A 19,681-nucleotide genomic window follows, 5' to 3' on the forward strand; every position below is an offset into this window, starting at 1 on the left:
GGATCACGTCCTTCTTCAGCACTTTGACGGCGTAAACCTCGTCGCTGCCTTTCAGCTCCGCCAGCATCACCTGCTCAGGTGGGACGCAGCCGTCAGAACACAGTCACTAACCTGACACTGGAGAGACTATTTTCCTCCTGGCGTCTTCGTCCTCTCCCTTGCAGTCTCTCACTGGACCGTTTTGTCCCTGTTTTCTGACCCATCTTTGTTACCGTACCTCACTCACTCATCTCACAGATGCAGACAACAACACGTGCGCTCACCTTTCCGAAGCTTCCTTTCCCCAGAACTTTGATGAACTGGAAGTCGCGCAGGTTCATCCTCTTGATTTCAGAAGCGATGTGACCTTTGACCTCTCCGTTCTCCCGCCGTCCTTCACCCTCCACTCTGACGCTGCCTCCATCGCCTCCTCCCCCTCCTCCTCCGTGAGTGTCCCCTGTCTCCGCGGCACCAGACGAGGCGGAGGACAGGGGGTGCGTCTTGTGCTCCTCTCCGCGGTGGTCGAAGGACAGAACCTTCCGGATGTTCTCCAGCTCCTTCGCATCTGGACAGAAATGAAAATGAGCTCTGGTGGTTTGTTTTCGAGCAGGTTAGAGTTCACGTGCGACGGTCAGAACTTCTGCTACCCTGGTCACATGGAGAGGTGGGGGCCGACTTTGAGCGGTCCTCTTCTGTCTTAGGCGTCCCTGATAGCGGCTGCTGGGGGTCCTGAGCCTGAGGAAGCTGTTTCAAGAACAAACACCTCTGTCAGCATCTTCCTCACTAACTTTGACTTTGTCCAAAGCTGGAGGACGACTCACCTTTTTCCGTCTCTGGGCGCTGTTGAAGATCTTGTCCGGCGTGACTCCGAGGTCAGACAGGACTTTAGCGATTCCTCTGGCGTCCACGCCACAGTTCGGAGCTACATTCCTCTCACAGCGCCGGTGGACGTTCACTTTACACACTGAGACGCACAGACGGAGGAGGACGCAGGTTTGACACGGACACAGCATGAGTCTCTATCACTGATGACATGAAAGTGTGTTCTTCTTTGTGTACCTTTGCACTGGAGCCCCTGTCGCAGCAGACCCCACAGCAGAGACCCGCAGTGGTCGCAGAAGGTGAGAACTTTGAAGTTGTGGATGCTGAACTTGTGCGGCACGTTGACACTGAACCTCTGAGACCCGACTGTCTGCAAGAGGCACAAAAGGACAGTGAGACAAACCTGCAGGAGACCACAGGTGCGTTAAGCTGCTCAGAAGCAGCAATAACATCTCATTGACAAGTTAACTTATTCAGATAATGAAGACAAAAGAGTTTAAAAGAAGTACAAAGTGCCTGGTAACAGACAAAAACAAGAGCATATTGTCTTGATTTAAGATCCTTTATCTTACTTAGATTTCACTTTTTACAGACCACCAAGGCATCAGCTAACATGAAAAACACTGCATTGAACTGACGTCTGAAGCGTTCACATATCTGTGCTGAATGAAATGAAGACAGCCTGCAGACGTGGATCCGTACCTCCCCGACGGTGTCCTCCTGCTTCTTCATCCCTGCACACTTGGTAATGATCAGCTCATGGCAGCGCTTATGGACCACACAGGTGCACACTGCAGGGGGAACACACCCCGACGTAAGAAACACACTTACAGGGCAGCTGAATGTGTGTGAAGTGCCTCCAGCTGAGGGTCTCGACAAACATCAATCAGGACCGAGACACAGTGGAGCACAGGAATGTAAATGAACTCAGCTCCGTCCTACCTTGACACTGGTAGCCCTGCTTTCCTAAGACGCCCCTGAAGGTCAGAGAGAGACAGAAAATGTGCTGTTTAAAGGAGCCGCGGGTTTAGTTAAACAGAGAGGATGTTGAAAGATATGACAGGAGATAAACAGCAAATGCGTATCATTTATTATCTAAGCCAGTCCAAAAGCAGAGGATCCGTCCTTTGATGTTCTTCTGCCTTGTTAACTGGCTCTAATGCAAAACTGTTGAACAAAACCTGCCAGAAATCCACCAAATCAAACAGATTTCACCCTGGAGTGGCACATTCTGCAGCGTAACTACGAGCAGGCCAACAGAAAAGCCTTTGTCCGTCTGCGCTGACTCTTTCTGTTGCTTCGCCACAGAAACCTTGAACACAGGACGACTATCGAACACTTTCCTTGTGATTCTGATTACACATCAAACGTTCTTCCAGAGGAGCTGAGAGCCAGCGGAGCGCCGAGGCCACATGGTTTCCATGTGGGTGACGCTAGCGTGGTTTGTTGGGATGGAAACAAACACAGCTGGCGTTGTTTATTACTCCACACTTCGACTGTGTTTACATGCCAACAGCAGGTCAGTGGACGGATCAGGTCGAGGCAGGAAACCAGAGCTGGTGTTTACACGCTCTGCAAAAACCGTTAGTGTGAAACACTTCCAGCATCTGATGCCGAGCGGTTCTTCTTTCTTTCTGTTGTTCAGAGCCTGAGGACTGACAGACAAACTGTGTGTGCGTGTGCGTGTGCGTGTGCGTGTGCGTGTGCGTGTGTGTGTGTGTGTGTGTCTGTGTGTCTGTGGACAAACAGTCTGTGATTCAGCAATAAAAAAACATACTTGGACTCATTTTAGTTTCACTTTCGATATTAGTTGGACTTTGGATTTCTTTTTTGGGGGATTCACAGTTCTGATCTTCTTTCAGGCCACAATATTTTGCCTGTCGTGGCAAAGAAACGAGGACTATCCTGCAGAAATCTACCTGTTAACACCTTGAAATGTAACGTAAAATAAAAAATGCACCAACTCTCCAGTGCATACACATTCATTATGGTGACGGTGTGCGTCCTCACCAGATGAAGTCCCTGCAGTGGGAGCAGTAGGTGGGCTGTCTCAGGTAGGTGGCCATGAACTTGTGTCCGTTCACCTGGTGGACCCTCCGGCGGACGGCACCCTGACGCTTCCTGGGACGCATCCGCTGCCGAAACACTCGCTCCTCATTGTCGGTGGAGCCCGGCGCAGCTGCACACATAAAGAAGTCATGTCATGCACGTTATGAAGTGTGACAGACACTGCAGGATTTCTGCCGTCTGCTGCTGGAAGCTGAAGAATCATCAATGAGGAGAACGAGCAGGATGTTCCTCAAAATCTGCACCCACACGGCGTGGCCACTAGATGGCAGTGACGACATGTGACGGATGAATTGGACAGGTCTTTCACGGTCAGTCAGTGGTCTCTGACTTTGAATTTTCCCTGAAGCTCTCACTGCTTGCTGAGTGGATTTCCACATCGCCATCGTACACACAGGGGACTCTTTCTGTCCTCTTCTGTCTTCTTCTGGACTGTTAACAGCAGACTGCCGCGTCTCAACCGAGCACAGACACCACTGACTGAAGACAGTGATGCTTTGGCATGATGACACAACAGTTTCTTCACCTGCTATTTGCGTAATTTCAGTTAGAATTTGTGCTACATGAGGATGGAAACCTGCAGGACGTCCCAGTGTGAGGAAGACATATCATACAGCAGGTGGACAGTTTGTTTCAGCTCATATGATTCGTCCACAGCCACGCTGTCTGAAGACTCATCTTCCTCTAAACTGTCCACCACCTTCCCTCCAGCGCCACCCTCTGGACAAACTCACAGCTGCTCCTCTGTCAAACCTCTCGCTGTGCGTTCGTCTCTCGTCATGTTCTCTCTGTCCTCACGCTTTCTCTCCCAGCCCCTCTGCTGCACGCCATCACCATCGCCTAGCAACTGAAGAACGCTGCCTAGCAACCATGTTCGACTTAGCGTCGTCGGCTGGGGGGGGTTGGGGGGGGGGGGGGGGGTTTAGGAGACATGCTGTTCCTCTGTCATGTCCTTATCACAACCCCAAAACTTAAAGACTTCAGCAGCTCGGCTCTCTAACAGACTGCACCACAACGAGCCCCTTCACCTTTCAGAGCGCTGACTGCAACCTTGGCATAAACACCCCCCCCCATCATGTCCTAGGCATCAGAGACCCTCGTCAACTCAACCCTGAGGAGTGCACAACCTGCACTGAGTGGACCAGTCAATCCTGCTGGAGTTAACCACACATGTACCCGTGTGTTTGTTTTTTGGCTGAACCAAACCAGCTCAATGCTAACATCAGCATGCTAACATGCTCACAGTGACAGTCCTCTGAGGTTCAGCAGGTTTGATGAGATGCTCACTGTCTCAGTTCAGTGAGTTAGAGGCAAACACTTGTAAGTTAGCACTAAACAGGAAGTACGACTGAGCCTGAAGGCAGCGCCGCTAGTTGTCCGAGTATTTATCATGAATCAAAGTGTTGGACCAATCAAAGTTTGAGCTGATGATGCTGCTGGATGAAAGTTAGCACAATTGATCCTGATGTGATTGTGAAAGTCCGAAACTACAACCAATCCATCAGTTTTCATTAAGTGTGATGGATGAGCACGGCTCCTCATGCACAGGTGAGACTGATGAAGGCTTCAGGTGTGTGGATACCTGTGAGCAGAGGGAGGGAAGTCACAATTCATCCTTCATGCTAATTTTCATGGAGCGTCTCTACTTCCTCACCAGGCTGCTGCTGCTGCTGCTGCTGCTGCTGCTCTGGATTTAAGGCCTATCCATCCTCTATGCACTTAGCTTGGACAACATATTTCACGCTCACACGCTGCCACAACAACAGAGAATTCAAGAAGTGAAGCATAAATAACTTTGAGTGTTCAACATGAAGCTTTTTCTTAGAGAGCTTCATAAAACTGCCAGAGACACATGGAAATATTCCACCAGGACAGGCAGCAGCTTATCATCCTGTCCTGGTGACAGCAGGGCCGTGTGCGTGTGTGTGTGTGTGTGTGTGTGTGTGTGTGTGTGTGTGTGTGTGTGTGTGTGCGTGTGTGTGTGTGTGTGAGTGTGTGTGTGCGTGTGTGCAAGCTAATAGGTTGATTGCAGCTCTCACCCATGTGTTCTCTGCTATGCAAACACATTTAAGTAATGACTGCAATTTCAGCCAGACACACACACACACACACACACACACACACAGACACACACACACACACACACACACACACACACACACAGACACACAAATATATTGTGTCACTGCAGACAGAAAAAAGCAACTTAGATATAATTAAAAATTTATGAATACAATTACAAAAGAGAGAAAAAGAAAAGTCCTGATCACACCTGTACTGTTGTCTCTCTCTCCCTCTCTGTCTCTCTCTCTCTCTCTCTCTCTCTCTCTCTCTCGTTTTCGATGATGTAACTGGTCCATTAGAGAACACTCCACTTTACTAATCAATTTATCACCCCCCCACCCCCCAGTTTGACCTCCAGTTAACTCCGTCTCTCTCTCTCTCTCTCTTCCCTTCTGTCATGTCCCTCTAACACATAATCTGGTGCACACACGCACACACACACACACACACACACACACACACACACACACACACACACACACACACACACCGTGGAGCAGGGCAGTAATATCCGACAGCGAGGTGGGAAAGTCACTCATCAGACAGCAGAAGTGATCTTTCAGCTCAAAGTGCCTCAGAATTGTCCTTTTCACTTTCAGCTGAAGGAGTGGACGAGTGGGACAGCTGAGCTCATTACACGTGCTGCTCGTGTAGGATGATCACAAGTTTGACCTCTGGTCTGGATGTTGTCACCATCTTCTCAAATGATGTGCTGAGCGTATCTCAGTGCCTTCAGGTGGACTTCAGCAGTGAACATGAAGCTCTCTTCTGATCACATCTCCAGCTGTGTGTGTCTGTCTGCTGAGCTCAGCACAGAGGCGGAGAAGCACCGCTCGGTTTTCACGTCACCGAGACTTTCACGCCAACATCTCAGCTGCCAAAATCTATACAAAGCATCCCCACACACAACATGAGAGCTTTTACTGGTGCTGCACTATGAGCTGAGTTCACTGTCTGAGAGGCGGCTCAGACGAGAGGTTCAAGAACGTGACAAGCGAACGAACTGATGGTATCTGCTGTTTAATGTGGAACCAGCTGATGAGTCTGACAACCAACAACAAGAGACCACAGAGAGAGCAGCTCAAGACCGACTGAGCCAGACCTGGCAAACCAGTCATCGTCATCATCATCGTCATCATCATCATCATCATCATCATCATCATCATCATCATCATCATCATCATCATCATCACTCCTATCTTTCTCGCCAAAGAGAAGCAGATGAAGTCAGCGCAAAGTTTAGTGTGATAGATGTGTTCATTAGATTAACATGGACCTCGAAGGAAGTTATACAAACTGAAATGGCTTTGAAAAAAGTTTCCCACCCTGATGGACAGAAAGAGACAGACAGACAGACGGACGGACGGACGGACGGACGGACGGACGGACGGACAGACAGACAGACAGACAGACAGGAAGTTTGTTCGGTGTCTACTATCCTCCTGCATGAACACCTGCCCCTCTCTCTCTCTCTTTGTGTGTGTCTGACAGCTGATCTCTCTGGGCCTCGCGTGTGTGTGTGTGTGTGTGTGTGTGTGTGTGTGTGTGTGTGTGTGTGTGTGTGTGACGACACAGGGAGACGCTGCAGGGATGATGATGTTTTCCTCGTGTTTCACAGAACATTTACTTGTAATACTCACAGTGTGTTTGTATGTGAGGTCAGTATCCGTCACTACGTGTAAACTCAGTGACCGTAGAGTTCAAGGTCAGACGCTGACGTGTGTGTCGTGGTTACACTGACAGCTCTCACTGCATGACGTCACGTCTCACATTAGCAGCAACACACACAAATGCACAGGAAGCTCACAATGTCTATTTCCAGATGCAGCAGTTGATTGCACACAAGTGACAGACTGAGGCAAGACTTCACACACACACACACACACACGCACACACACGCACACACACAAACCATCAATGTACATGAGTTGAATGGACAGTCGTGCATCTTTTAAAATGATGTACTGAAGAGGGGCAGCAGTCCCAGAGAGGAGGCAGCAGAGTTTTTATGATCCTGCTGTCTTTATGTAAATTGTCCTTGAGCTGATTTATTGTTATTATTATTGTTCCATCTTTCCTTCTCCTAAATTCCCGCTAAAAGCTCAACAATAACACATTAACATGATGTATAAATGACCTGAAACAACAGCAGAATAGCTGCAATAGATCCATAAGATAAGATAAAGAGAAAACCCCACAAAGGAAGAAGCCATTAGACTCATTAGAGCTGCAGCGTTACAGTAACAGCTCGTCTCGTCCGTCCTTTAGGACAGATGTTTGCGGCTCTGAGGGCTCAGACTTCTCGTCTTCTGCTTGATGGATGTCACCACTGAAGACAAGTGTACGACTTCTGACAACAGATCTTTCATGTGTACTTTTTTCCCATCATTCACGCTGCAGAAAGACTTCTCTTTGAGGCCGTTCACACACAGAAGATGCCCACCATAATCACGAGGGCTCTTCATTTGACAGTGGGTTTACACACCTTTTTTAGAGCAGTGACAGATTTACTTCATGGAGGGAAAACTGCAGGACTTAACACGGTGTTTCTCTATCTTTATACTCACGAAACTCCTCTTTTCAAAGTAAATTAAAATGACATTTTTGGATACAGAGATTTCTGAACCCAAACTGCCTCACAGAGCTGCTGATGGAGGACTCTGGGTAAGCCGTTAGCAATGATGAATACGCAACATCTGGTTAGACTTTCAAAATAAAGCTCGCTCAGAACAATAATAAACAGAGTTAAGGCTGTGAAAGAGTCACACTTTGATTAGATTTACATTAAAACTATAGTTTTATATATAATAATAGTATAGTATAATAGACATGATAAGTTTCTTCAATTATAAAAGAAATTAAATGATCTAAATTCTCATGGAGTCAAAATGACAGAAACTCAGTACGCTGCATTAGCTGTGACGTGACATCAACAGATGATCCACAAAAACAAAATGATGGGATGATTGCTTTAAACTAAAACCTCCAGACATCATCATCAGAGCGCTCTTACCTTCGCTGGAAGATCCTGACAGGTCAATAACAACATACACCTTCCCCTCTGGCTCCAGGTCGACCTGCAGGTGCACAGGTAAAGGAGGCAGGGAGGGCAACGAGGGACGGGTGGAGGAAAAAGAGAGCAGAGGAGAGTTAGGAGCACAAATATGAGCTGATGTTCAGTCTTCACGCTGTCTGCAGCATGAACGTTACAAAGCAAACTGTGGAGAGGAGCTCTAAACGCTCAGAGGAGCTGCTTTAAGTCATATTTACATCATGGTATGTTCATGTTTCATGTGAGTTGAAAATGCTTCATTCTTGCTGATCACGTCCCAGCGAATCGATGTGGACTCACAGTTTCTCTCTGAGGAGTTCACACAGGTCGCTCCAGTCTCTCTGTCCATATTCTAAACTAGAGACTAGGTTTGTTCTGGAAAATGTCAGAAACTGATGAGAAATGCCTGTTTCAGTCTGCTGAAGCCTGAAAAATAAACTCTAAAACCTCCACTGACGACCACAGACACTGACAGCCCGTCAAAAGGACCATTGCATGTCACTATGCATACATTTTCCATGATGTGCTATATGTCGTTAACAGAAAAAATATTCGAAATCCATCCGCCCACTCGCCACCACACACACACACACACACACACACACACACACGTTGCCGACCTGTGGGAGTCTGTGACATCGCAACTTCCTGTTTGGCCAGACTCTCACTTGCAACACGGCGGTAATGTGGTAACATGTAGAAGAAAGAAAGATCCAGAAAAAAGACTTTGAGCGAACTAGAGGTTGACACATATCCTGTCACACACCCACACATCATATACACTCCACACACACACACACACACACACACACACACACACACACACACACACACACACACACACACACACACACACACACACACACACACACACACACTCTGGAGTCTGAACATGTTTAGACCAGAGAGAAGCTCTGCTGCTCTGCCCTCTATTGAGTGTCTGCACGTGGATGTGTGTATACAGCAAAGTGTGTACACGTGCATGTGTGTGTGCATGCCTACGTGTGTGTGTGTGTGTGTGTGTGTGTGTGTGTGTGTGTGTGTGTGTGTGTGTGCGTGTGTGTGTGTGTGTGTGTGTGTGTGTGTGTGTGTGAAAGCATGCATGTGCATTTCAGCTCATCTCCTGATAGCAGGTGGGCATCGTTGGCCGGGGTCTCACAGAGTTTCTAGCAGCAGCTTGCACCACCCACAGCGTCCATAATCCCCCTCTGCACACAATCACACACACGCATTAACACACACACACACACACACACACACACACACACACACACACACACACACACACACACACACACACACACACACACTGAACAGTGCTAAGTGAAGGCGAGCAGGCGTGGGTTCAGTAATGTATACAGTGGGAGATGGAAAGCAGACAGACAGACAGATGGGGGGGCAGAGAAAGTTTGCTGGCTCGTACCATTGGGACAGTGCAGTGGGGGGGTTATTTTTGCTAATATACTCTCTCTCTTTCTCTGTCTTTGTTGGACTTAATACGTCTTCATTAGGAGGCAGGACAGTTAGAGCATTTTGAGGTTTAACTGGATAATTATTCTCATCCATTTGCATTTTCTACGAGAAGGAGCGGAAGGAAGGAAGTCGTTGTGGCAGATGGACAGATGATGGAGGCAGAATATGACCATGAATCTGGCAGGGGGGGTCTGTTTCCAGGATTTCATATTTCATAAACAAGAAAATGGCTCGAGCATGATTGAAATCTGGGCTGTTTTCTCATCAATCAGAGGATGAGATGGTGCTGTGTGGGTGTGTCAGCAAACACGTTCATGAAGCGTTTTGTTTCCAGACACGAAAATCAGGCTGAATAAAACTGCTTCTGACAGGGAAGATGTGTCATTAGAGCTCACTGTTCATTCAGCACAAACTGCACTTAAACCGCTTCTTCCTCAACTGTTCAGACATTTCACTTCAAAGAACTGTAGCTTTTTACCACCTCAGCCTGTTTTTGGTTTTAATCCCATTAATAATAATAACAATAATAGTGACTCTTAAGCCAGACGTGAGCCAAACAACTGGCCAAACACACACACACACACACACACACAAACACACACACACACACACACACACACACACACACACACACACACACACACACACACACACACACACACACACACACACACGCCACCTCCCTTCCTCTGAGGTCACAGCCCTCCATTCATCAGCTGCTTACTGAGCGTGCTCAGACTCACAGGTGCAAATGTCACTAAATATAGAGCCGGCAGAGGAAGGAAAAGGCCCTTCATTGGGTGTGCGTGTGCGTGCGTGCCTGTGTGTGTGTGTGCGTGCCTGTGTGTGTGTGTGTGTTCACGACTGCCGCTGGTGCGTGTTAATCCTTGTACACATGGCGGATGCGCTGTACTAGTTTTAGTCCTCGTCCCTGTTTATCTAAGAGCCGACGGCTGTGCGCACGCAGAGGTCAAAGGTCACAGGAAGGGCGCACTCTTCATCAGTGGAGGACGAGGGGAGGTGTGTGTGGTTTGAAAGCACACGCAGCATCTACACACTCTGCTCGGTCTCCTGCAGTGGCACTGCACACTGGCGCTGGATGCAAACCCAGTGCAGAATCCTCAGATATGGACATAATTCAGTGGACAGAACGATGGACATAGAGCTCAGAGATGATGCCGAGCTAGAAAATGAGAAATGACAAAGGTTTGGCTGCAGTTCATTGCATGAAAGAATCATATTAAAGCAAGAAATGAGTGGCAATAAAAGGAGTCAAGAGACATCTGACAGATGTCTCTTTTCCACAGTCGACCACTAGGACAAACCATAATACCTGAACATTGACCTTTGTGACAGCAGGACGAGGAGCCTGCTGTAAATCAAACAAAACCTTTTGTTTCCAAATCCACTATGAAGGTTTTCGGATCCGCTCGGGATCCCTCGTCACATTTCCAAAAGAATTTTATTCCTATTTGCTCGTTACACTCGACAAGAAAGCAACTCTCAGACTGAAACTCTGCTGTCGGCTGCTGATGCACTTCAGAATTCATTTGCAGGTCCAGGACGGCGACTTCAAACATCATGTGCTCTTCATCATGCAGTAAACAGCAAGTACTACTGTGTGCTTCTGTGTGTGTGTGTGTGTGTGTGTGTGTGTGTGTGTGTGTGTGTGTGTGTGTGTGTGCAGACTGGGCTGTATTTGTAACAGGGAGTCAAACTTAATGTATTTACCTTTTTTGAGAACATCCTCTAACTGTACACTCAGTTATGGGGAAAACACACTCAGTTATGGGGAAAACACACACGCATGCGCAGGCATGCATGCGCGCGCGCGCGCGCACACACACACACACACACACACACACACAGGCAAATTCAATTGCAGACTTTAACTCAATTGAGCAGGTTTCCTTCCATCCGCCCTAATGCATCTGAAGCATGTGTGTGTGTGTGTGTGTGTGTGTGTGTGTGTGTTTCATAATGTCATAAAGCTCTACGATGATCATTCATTCTGTTCAGTTGTGAACAGACATGATTTTTCGTTATGATTTCTTTCCATCCATCTTTGAGGAGTGACAGTAAACCGGCGCGATGAATGAAGCTAATAATGAAGCAAACGTTAATGTTTAAATATCTAAATTGTTTTATTCTTCACAAATGAAATCTGTGTCCTTTTAAGCCAAAAGCTAATTAAGTTAAACTGTTGTAAATAACAATAACCTCACAACATGGAACCGAATAAAAGGATTGATCGTCATACACACAGTTAGGCTGAGAAACGAGACGAGGCCTGTGATTGGTCCACTTAAGACAAGGGAGCGCTTGATTTAATGCCCCAGAGACTCAGCATGGGGTGGAAATTAAACCCCAATCAGCAGAATAAATGCTGACTGTACATTTCCTTCAAACTCTGAGCTTCTGTACACTTCAGTTAGTGGAGGTCTGCTTGTGTTTAGGCACAAAAACAACGTGTGATCACATTTTGGCTGAAAATACCCAGATTGGTCACCGCAAACACAGCCAGAACAACAGTGTGCTGGCTGGCTGTCACCACACCGCCACCCCCTCCCCCTGATGAGAAGCACGGCTCAGACCAGTAACCTGAAACTCATATGATCTGTATGAAATCTAAACATTTAATTTGGTTTGCAGCAACATTTTACTCTGTTAACTGAGCTGAGAGACGCAAAACTGAAGCACGTCTGTTCAAAACGTGAGTGAGTGTGTGTGTGTGTGTGTGTGTGTGTGTGTGTGTGTGTGTGTGTGTGTGTGTGTGTGTGTGTGTGTGTGTGTGTGTTTGAGTGTGTGTGTGTGTGTGTGTGTGTGTGTGTGTGTGTGTTTGAGTGTGTGTGTGTGTGTGTGTGTGTGTGTTTGAGTGTGTGTGTGTGTGTGTGTGTGTGTGTGTGTGTGTGTGTGTGTGTGTGTGTGTGGTGACAGCTCCTTGTGATTCCGATTGGCCCAAAAATAAAGGTCCTTCAACAAGTGATGACTCCTGTCCAAACCTGTCAACTGTGTCACATGCACACACGCCCGTGCACACACACACACACACACACACACACACACACACACACACACACACACACACACACACACACACACACACACACACACACACACACACACACACACACACACACACAGGTTAAAGTGAGAGCACATGACACTGTTGAACTGTTGGCTCAGATTCACTGCAGAGACGCCACACAAACACACTCACATCTCACCTATCTTACACACAAAGGTCAGTTTAATATGAAAAAAGATCAATTTAAGAAGAAAATATCCACAAATGTTCTTATTTTTCTCACAAACATCCACATTCACACTGACTTCAAACACTGTGTGATGCAACAGATGCAGAACAATATGAGCAAGGTCATAAAATTCCTGTAAAAATCAGCGCAAACAGCTGATTTTTTGAGTGAAAACTGGTAAAAACCGAACACACTGCGACAGTTTTAACCTGCTGAGACTCAGGAGACAAACTGGACATCATGTCTCTTCAACATGTGAGACAAGGACAGAGAGACACATGACAGAGAGACACTGAGACAAAGAGAGAGTGAAAGAGAGAGAGACAGAGAGAGAGGGAGAGACTGAGACAAAGAGAGAGAGACACTGAGACAAAGGGAGAGAGAGAGAGAGAGAGAGAGAGAGAGAGAGAGAGAGAGAGAGAGAGAGAGAGAGGACAGGGGGGACATTGTGTTTTATCTGCTGTCAGAGACACAGCACACAGCCTCTGTGGAGTGACACACTGCAGGCTGTCCACACACACACACACACACACACACACACACACACACACACACACACACACACACACACACACACACACACACACACACAGAGTACATACACACGTTTGAAGCGCTACACTTGTGAGGACACTCAGTGAAACAGATAACATCTGTGACCCTTTCTGTCGCTGAGTGTCGTTTCAGGACAGACACGCATCACATTTATGACTGAAACAGGCTGAATTATGATTCAGGTCAAAACACGAAACCACAGAAGAAGTCTCTGAGTGGTCTGGTGACCTGTCCATTAAACTCAGATCACAGCTCCGTGACGTGGACAGAAGGGCAGGAGACATCCGAGGAGACAGTGGGCTGACGCTGGCACAGGTGAGCAAACTGTGGGCTGAGCAGGTGAACAATCACACGGCCGAGCAGAAAGACATGAAGTGTGTGTGTGTGTCGATCTGAGGTTAACGTAAGAAATACACTTCCCACAATGCACCTCTTCATTAGAACTGATGTCCATTTTCAGCAGCCTGCAGTGATGGATGCACTAAAATGAATACTTCAATACCTACAGTGGATGTCTTACAGTCAGTTTAAGTTCACACACACACACACACACACACACACACACACACACACACACACACACACACACACACACACTCAGGTACTGGAGAATAATTTTATACAGCTGGACTCACTCTCTCTGCTAATGCACTGCATTTACTTCAAACAAACCAGAGCAGCCCCAAACACACACACACATGCACGCACGCACGTTCGCGCGCGCACGCACGCACGCACACACACGGCCTCCTGTTGGTAGCCACTCGCAGCCCTCCGCCTGCTTAGCCGTGTCTGTCGATGCCTAATTTGTCCTTGTTGAATAAGTGATGCAGCAGCATTGTGAACAGGCCAGCTATGGTGACACACACACACACACACACACACACACACACACACACACACACACACACACACACACACACACACACACACACACAGTTTCTCTGTCTCATATGGACTGCTCAGTTAGTCGTCCAGTAAAGCTGTTATCTGTTAGCTTAGCTTTAGCTTAGCTTAATTTAGGAATCTGTTTCACTGACGCTCGTTTTTCTTCCTTTGGATCAAACGTAAGAACAAGCAAACATTTCGTAAGAGAAGCGTCATAATGACGCATGAAGCGGCCTGATGTTCTGCTCTTTGGGACGGAAAACGCTCTGCTGGGTGACCCAGGTCACAGCACACACACCTCTCAGTCATTAGCTTCACAATTAGCAGCTGTACACACTCACCGCTCCAGAGAGGAGGAGCTGCTGCAACACATATTTCAATTTTTCAATAAAAACGGTGTCAGAGAGAAACCCAAGCGCAGATCGCGCCGCAATTTTATATGATTTAAGGCCCACATACTCAGTTTCGGTGAGAGGACACACTGATGAGGCTGAAAATCAGCTTTTAGGTAGCACGCTGACGCCAGCGCTCAGGAGCAGCTCTGTGATAGTGGCTGATCGTGCTGTGCAGGCGAGGTGATTCACGCTGTGCAGGACTGGAGCTCAGACATGCAGCCAGGCTCCTCAGTCTGCGCCGAAAGGGTCAGTGTGGGATGGATGAAGGAGGACAAAGTAACTAAATCGGCGAAACTGAGAATCAAATTTCCATCCGATCAGATCATCCAAAGGATTTATCTGTGCGGCATAAACTATTTAGTCCTGAGCATCTACAGCGTCCCTCTGAGCTCCTCTTCATCAGTATTTACGTACACCTGCTGTACGTAAGTTCCAACGTGCATCTGTGCAAAGAGCGGCAGTTAGTGTTTCCTTGTGGTTTCAAACAGATGGAGATAGAGATCATCGCCTTGAACAGAGGAGAGCAAAGACAAGATGGAGGAGAAGCATGTGCATTAACCTCCAACTGACTCTGCAGAGTGGATGATATGTATGAGTGAGGAGGAGGAGGACACAGGGGAGAGGAAGGCTGCAGACACTGGGAGGATGCAGGAAGAAGACGCTGGTGGAGGGACCGGAGGCCAGATGCATCAAACTTAATCAGAAAGTGGATCACAATAAGGGCTAGAATAAAAAACATGAACACTGGGACTTTAAATGATGAAAAACATTAAAAGCAGATAAAATGACACAATGCATCCAATGAAATGACCCAAATCAATACTTTTCATTAAACTCATTAAAATCTCTCACGTGGCTCTGCAGACAAACTCTCGCTGCATTAGACGTCAGCGATGGAGAGCTGTGCACGTGGTTTCTGTTCACACACCTGGCACCTTCACTCAGCACGCACACACTCAGCAGCAGCTCCTCGCTGACCGACGAAGAGCGGGAAAAGGATCCGAGAGACGAACGCGATCTTCGCTCGTCTCCTCCTCGAAGCTCTCTCGCTCTCAGCGTGAGCGGAGGAGGCTGGAAGAGGCCGCCCACACACCCATCTGCTTCTACTCTGCACAGTTTTAGGGACATTACATAGACTTTCATACTAACCATAACCAACAAATTAACCCTTACATTAACCTTCAGCTAAACCCAATTTTACCTTAACCTCAACCAAAGTCTTCACCCTAAAACTGAATCATTTAAGTTATTGGGACTTGCATTTTGTCCCCATGAGGAGGGCGAGATCACTCAAACTGATTTATGTCCCCAAAATGTGAGCAATACACACACACACACACACAGTTCTTTTTCCAGGGGCCCGTTGCACAAAATATATCCTTATCCTGGATTAAGACATCCAGGATAAGTGACTGAGCTGAGTTCAACCGATCCAAAACATGAGCGTCCAGGCTTAATCGTTTGCACAAAGACCAAGCCGGGATGAGCAGACATGGATTCAACAAGCCAGGTGAAACCTATCCTGGATAAGTGCATGCACGTGGCTTCCTCAAATAGACCCCGCCATCGACCACAGATTCACCGATTCATTATGGCAAACAGAGCGGCGTACTTTTCCCCGTCGGAGGCAGAAATCCTCATGGAGGCTTATGAGGAGGTGAAAGACCAAATTAAAAAAAAGGCAACACCACCACAGTTATAAAACGAGAGAAAGCGTGGCAAAGTATTGCAGACTGCCTGAATGTAGTGCACAAATACCCACTGAGTGCTCTGCTGAAACATCACAATTACAATCCAAATAGTTGATTCACATCTCCGAAAACATAGTTGTACTCTGATTATGAATCAGTTGAGATTGTAAGTGAAATTGTGTAAATGTAACTCCATCAGACTGTATAACTCCTTGTTATACCATGGTCTGGGTTAATACTCGATTCTGATTGGCTGCAGGGTGTCCGTTAAAAAGTGTTGTAGGACACCTTTAAAAAAGTTCCAGTCAAACAGTCTGATTGTTCTAAATTAATGCGCTGGCTCAAACGCTGGCTGGTAACAGAAACTGTCTTGCTTACCTTACTTACTTACTGGCTTGATACAGAGTGAATGGTGGATAATATTTCTTGCAATAAACACGATTTAGGAAACTATCTGTGGACTTTAATTCTTTGAAACAAAATGTCGCATCATCCTCTGGACACACACAAGCGGTCAGAGGTGCACTCGCCCTCTGAAATGATGCTTTGTATCGTAACATGACGTTAACAATCATCTCTCTTCCCTCCACTGATCAGGTCTAATATAACAGCTGCGGCCAGAGCCGGTTACCTTGGCAACGCGTCACAACGACAGATATTAAATAGTCCACTTCTTGTGGAAAAACTTCCGATTTTAACAGTAAAAAAACAACATTGACGTATTAATAATTGATTTAATATTTATTTCTTTTGTAAGTGGTATAAGCGGAGCTTCGCGTTGGACGGTTCACGCCTCCCCGTCGTCCATTCATTTCTGATAATGGACACCTCGTCGGGCATTATCCTTTACATAATTTCCCTTTGGAATAAATAAAGTTGATCTTATCAAGTTAGACTGATTTGGCCTCTTATGTTTGTGCTGCACACAAGCTTGCAGGCTCCTGCATCCATTCATCTGTCTGTTCATTTGTTGTGTACCGATTTGTCCTGCATTTGTTTCAGTGTGCAGACATGTGGGGTGTGTTATATACAGACCGTTGGATGTGTATTTATTCTTGTGTTGTATAATATGCTTTGATTGTGTGCTTTCTATCTTGTAGCCTGGTCTGGAGCAGGCTAAGCTCCACATAATAAATCCCCATGGTGACTTATCCCATAACATATCCCACTTTCAGCTATCCTGCTTTTGTGCTACTGGATCGCGGATAAGTTGAGCCAGGACAACCAACGTATCCAGGCTTAATCCCTTATCCTAGTTTTGTGCAACAGGCCCCAGATCTCTCGTAGATCTGCTTGAACATGTTGCGATGCCTCTAAAAAAAACAAAAAAAACAAATCATCTCTGGGTTATCTTACACACACACACACACACACACACACACACACACACACACAGTGCATCATATCCCCCCCCCCCAGCACTAAGTCAAACATACCTGAAGCATTAGTGGACCATTAGGCCTTCTTAAAGATTTATGGTGGAGCTCTTTGGCCTTTACAAACAGCACGCTGCGGCTCACAGGCAGCCTGCAGCACAGGCCTTGAACGCACCACATGACACACATCTTAACCGGGAAATTTACACACTGACAAAAACGGGTGACTCATTAACATGTCTGCATCTGTCCTGGGAGAGCTAACAGCTGGACACATCTGTGAAAAACAGCATTTCAGCTTCACCTCTGAACCAGTCGGTCTCAGCTGAGAGGGGGACGGACAGTTTAAAGGACAGATCAGACATTCATAGCTGCTTGTTTGGTTACCTGGAGGACCGCAGGTATAAAATGTGTCGATGGGACTTTTGAGGTGAAGAGGAGCCCCGCAGAGACGCGACCTGGCCCCCGTCAAGGTGGTGCGAGCATTCTGCTGGTTTGTGACGTTTACTTTGTTGCTGGGATGGTTTCCATAGCAACAAGGTCACCGTGTTGTCTGTGGACAAGTTGAGACGCCTTCAAGGATTTCTACTCTTTAGTATCCGCGACTGAGGTTTATTCAAGGATTCAATCAAGAGCGTCACATGCTGTCAAGTGAAGCTTAATGAGCTTCATTTTAACTTAATCACGCTGAGACACATTCCTGCGAGACGCACACACACACACACACACACACACACACACACACACACACACACAGGGAGAGAGAGCGAGCTGTCCCAAAGCTTCTACAGTATCACATGAGCCTTAGTCAAGCTGGAGTCATGTGGCTGCATGTATCCTCAGAGAGACCCACATCTACAGACTCAGAGACACAGGAGAGACACACGCAGAGGGGAAGACGTGCAGGGACAATTGCACAGAGGCTCAAACTCTGGGACGAGCCACGTATGGACAAAGTCTGCTCATATGAGAGGCTCTTAAAGATCATAAATCATCAAAAAGTGTTATGTTTGGAAGAGAGATATGTGAAGTTATTTACTTACTCTCTGATCAGATCAGATAGTTCCAGAATTACAGCCAAGTTTAACCAATTTTACACTAATTCATTTAGCCAAGTTCCTGCTTTCACTGTGTGTACGAAAATACAACACGATCATGTCAGCCACGCTGCTCTGCTATCAGACCTGCTAATGGGCGGCTAACTGAGTACATCTGTGTTAATCTGTGGCTTAGACTTAGTCCTGCTAACGCCGAAGGAGCCAAAACTGAGAACGTTTGGCTTCTTTCCTTTGTGCTTCAACGCCGCAGCTCTACTTTCATTCTGAGAGACAGGACAGATTTAAGCGCACTTATCAACGATCAGTAAGCAGGACGCCTTCTATCCAACAGTGTGCTGAACGGAAGAGAAGAGGAGTGACTCATAGCTGAAGAACAAGTCTGAGGGACTCCAAAACTCAACCTGGAGGCCGAATGTCTTCACTCATTCTGCTGTCCTGCATCACTGATGTAAGACAAGGGCATGTCTGTCTTCCATAAAGCGTCAAACACCAGTGTCCACGACCACAATCACGAGCATTATCAGTTATCATCTGATGTCTGTGCTGGTGTCTGTTTGGAATAAATGTACGTGTGTGTGTGTGTGTGTGTGTGTGTGTGTGTGTGTGTGTGTGTGTGTGCGTGCGAGTGTGTGTGCAGAATGACAGCGTGTTTTCTCGTCTCTCATCCTGTTTGTGAGGAAATGGAGACGTCTCCTTACTAAGTTGAATTCTGCCCTGTGGAGCTCAGCAGTGATTTATGCTGCGAACATTCCACCGCCGCTCGACCTCAACACTTCAAATTATGATTTAGAAACTTCATCAGACTTGTTGCATAAGCTCTGCGGTATTTATACCTTCGTGCTGTGCATCAGTATTTCTTTCTTCTGTGCAAACGTCGGCAGGCATCACACAGAAAAGCTGCTCTGCACCCAGGACGCTCTCAGGTCACCGAATGCAGACGTCCAGCATCACTCACAGCTGCATCCCACTCGGACATGAACACAGTTTGCTTGTCATGCACACCC

At 46.9% G+C, this 19,681-nt stretch overlaps 1 protein-coding gene across 2 annotated transcripts in view; it reads right to left on the reverse strand.

Annotated features, from left to right (window-relative positions):
• LOC139341006 (protein kinase C epsilon type-like) overlaps positions 1–19,681 on the reverse strand; it is a 55,602-nt gene that overhangs the window by 25,289 nt on the left and 10,632 nt on the right. The window contains exons 1-10 of one of the 2 annotated variants that reach the window (XM_070977202.1): positions 15,481–15,589; positions 7,946–8,009; positions 2,812–2,980; positions 1,744–1,778; positions 1,504–1,592; positions 1,039–1,171; positions 801–943; positions 627–723; positions 264–544; positions 1–70 (exon numbers count right to left, since the gene is read on the reverse strand). The exon at positions 1–70 is cut by the window's left edge and continues 104 nt beyond it. In XM_070977202.1, coding sequence (XP_070833303.1) covers positions 1–70; positions 264–544; positions 627–723; positions 801–943; positions 1,039–1,171; positions 1,504–1,592; positions 1,744–1,778; positions 2,812–2,933 — 970 coding nt within the window. In that variant the 5' untranslated portion in view covers positions 2,934–2,980; positions 7,946–8,009; positions 15,481–15,589. Of the gene's footprint in view, positions 71–263; positions 545–626; positions 724–800; positions 944–1,038; positions 1,172–1,503; positions 1,593–1,743; positions 1,779–2,811; positions 2,981–7,945; positions 8,010–15,480; positions 15,590–19,681 lie in introns of those variants that run through there. The other variant, XM_070977201.1, reaches the window with a different exon arrangement.

This window comes from Chaetodon trifascialis, chromosome 13 (genome assembly GCF_039877785.1).
Source record: "Chaetodon trifascialis isolate fChaTrf1 chromosome 13, fChaTrf1.hap1, whole genome shotgun sequence".
In the NCBI taxonomy this organism is placed as follows: Eukaryota; Metazoa; Chordata; class Actinopteri; order Chaetodontiformes; family Chaetodontidae; genus Chaetodon; species Chaetodon trifascialis.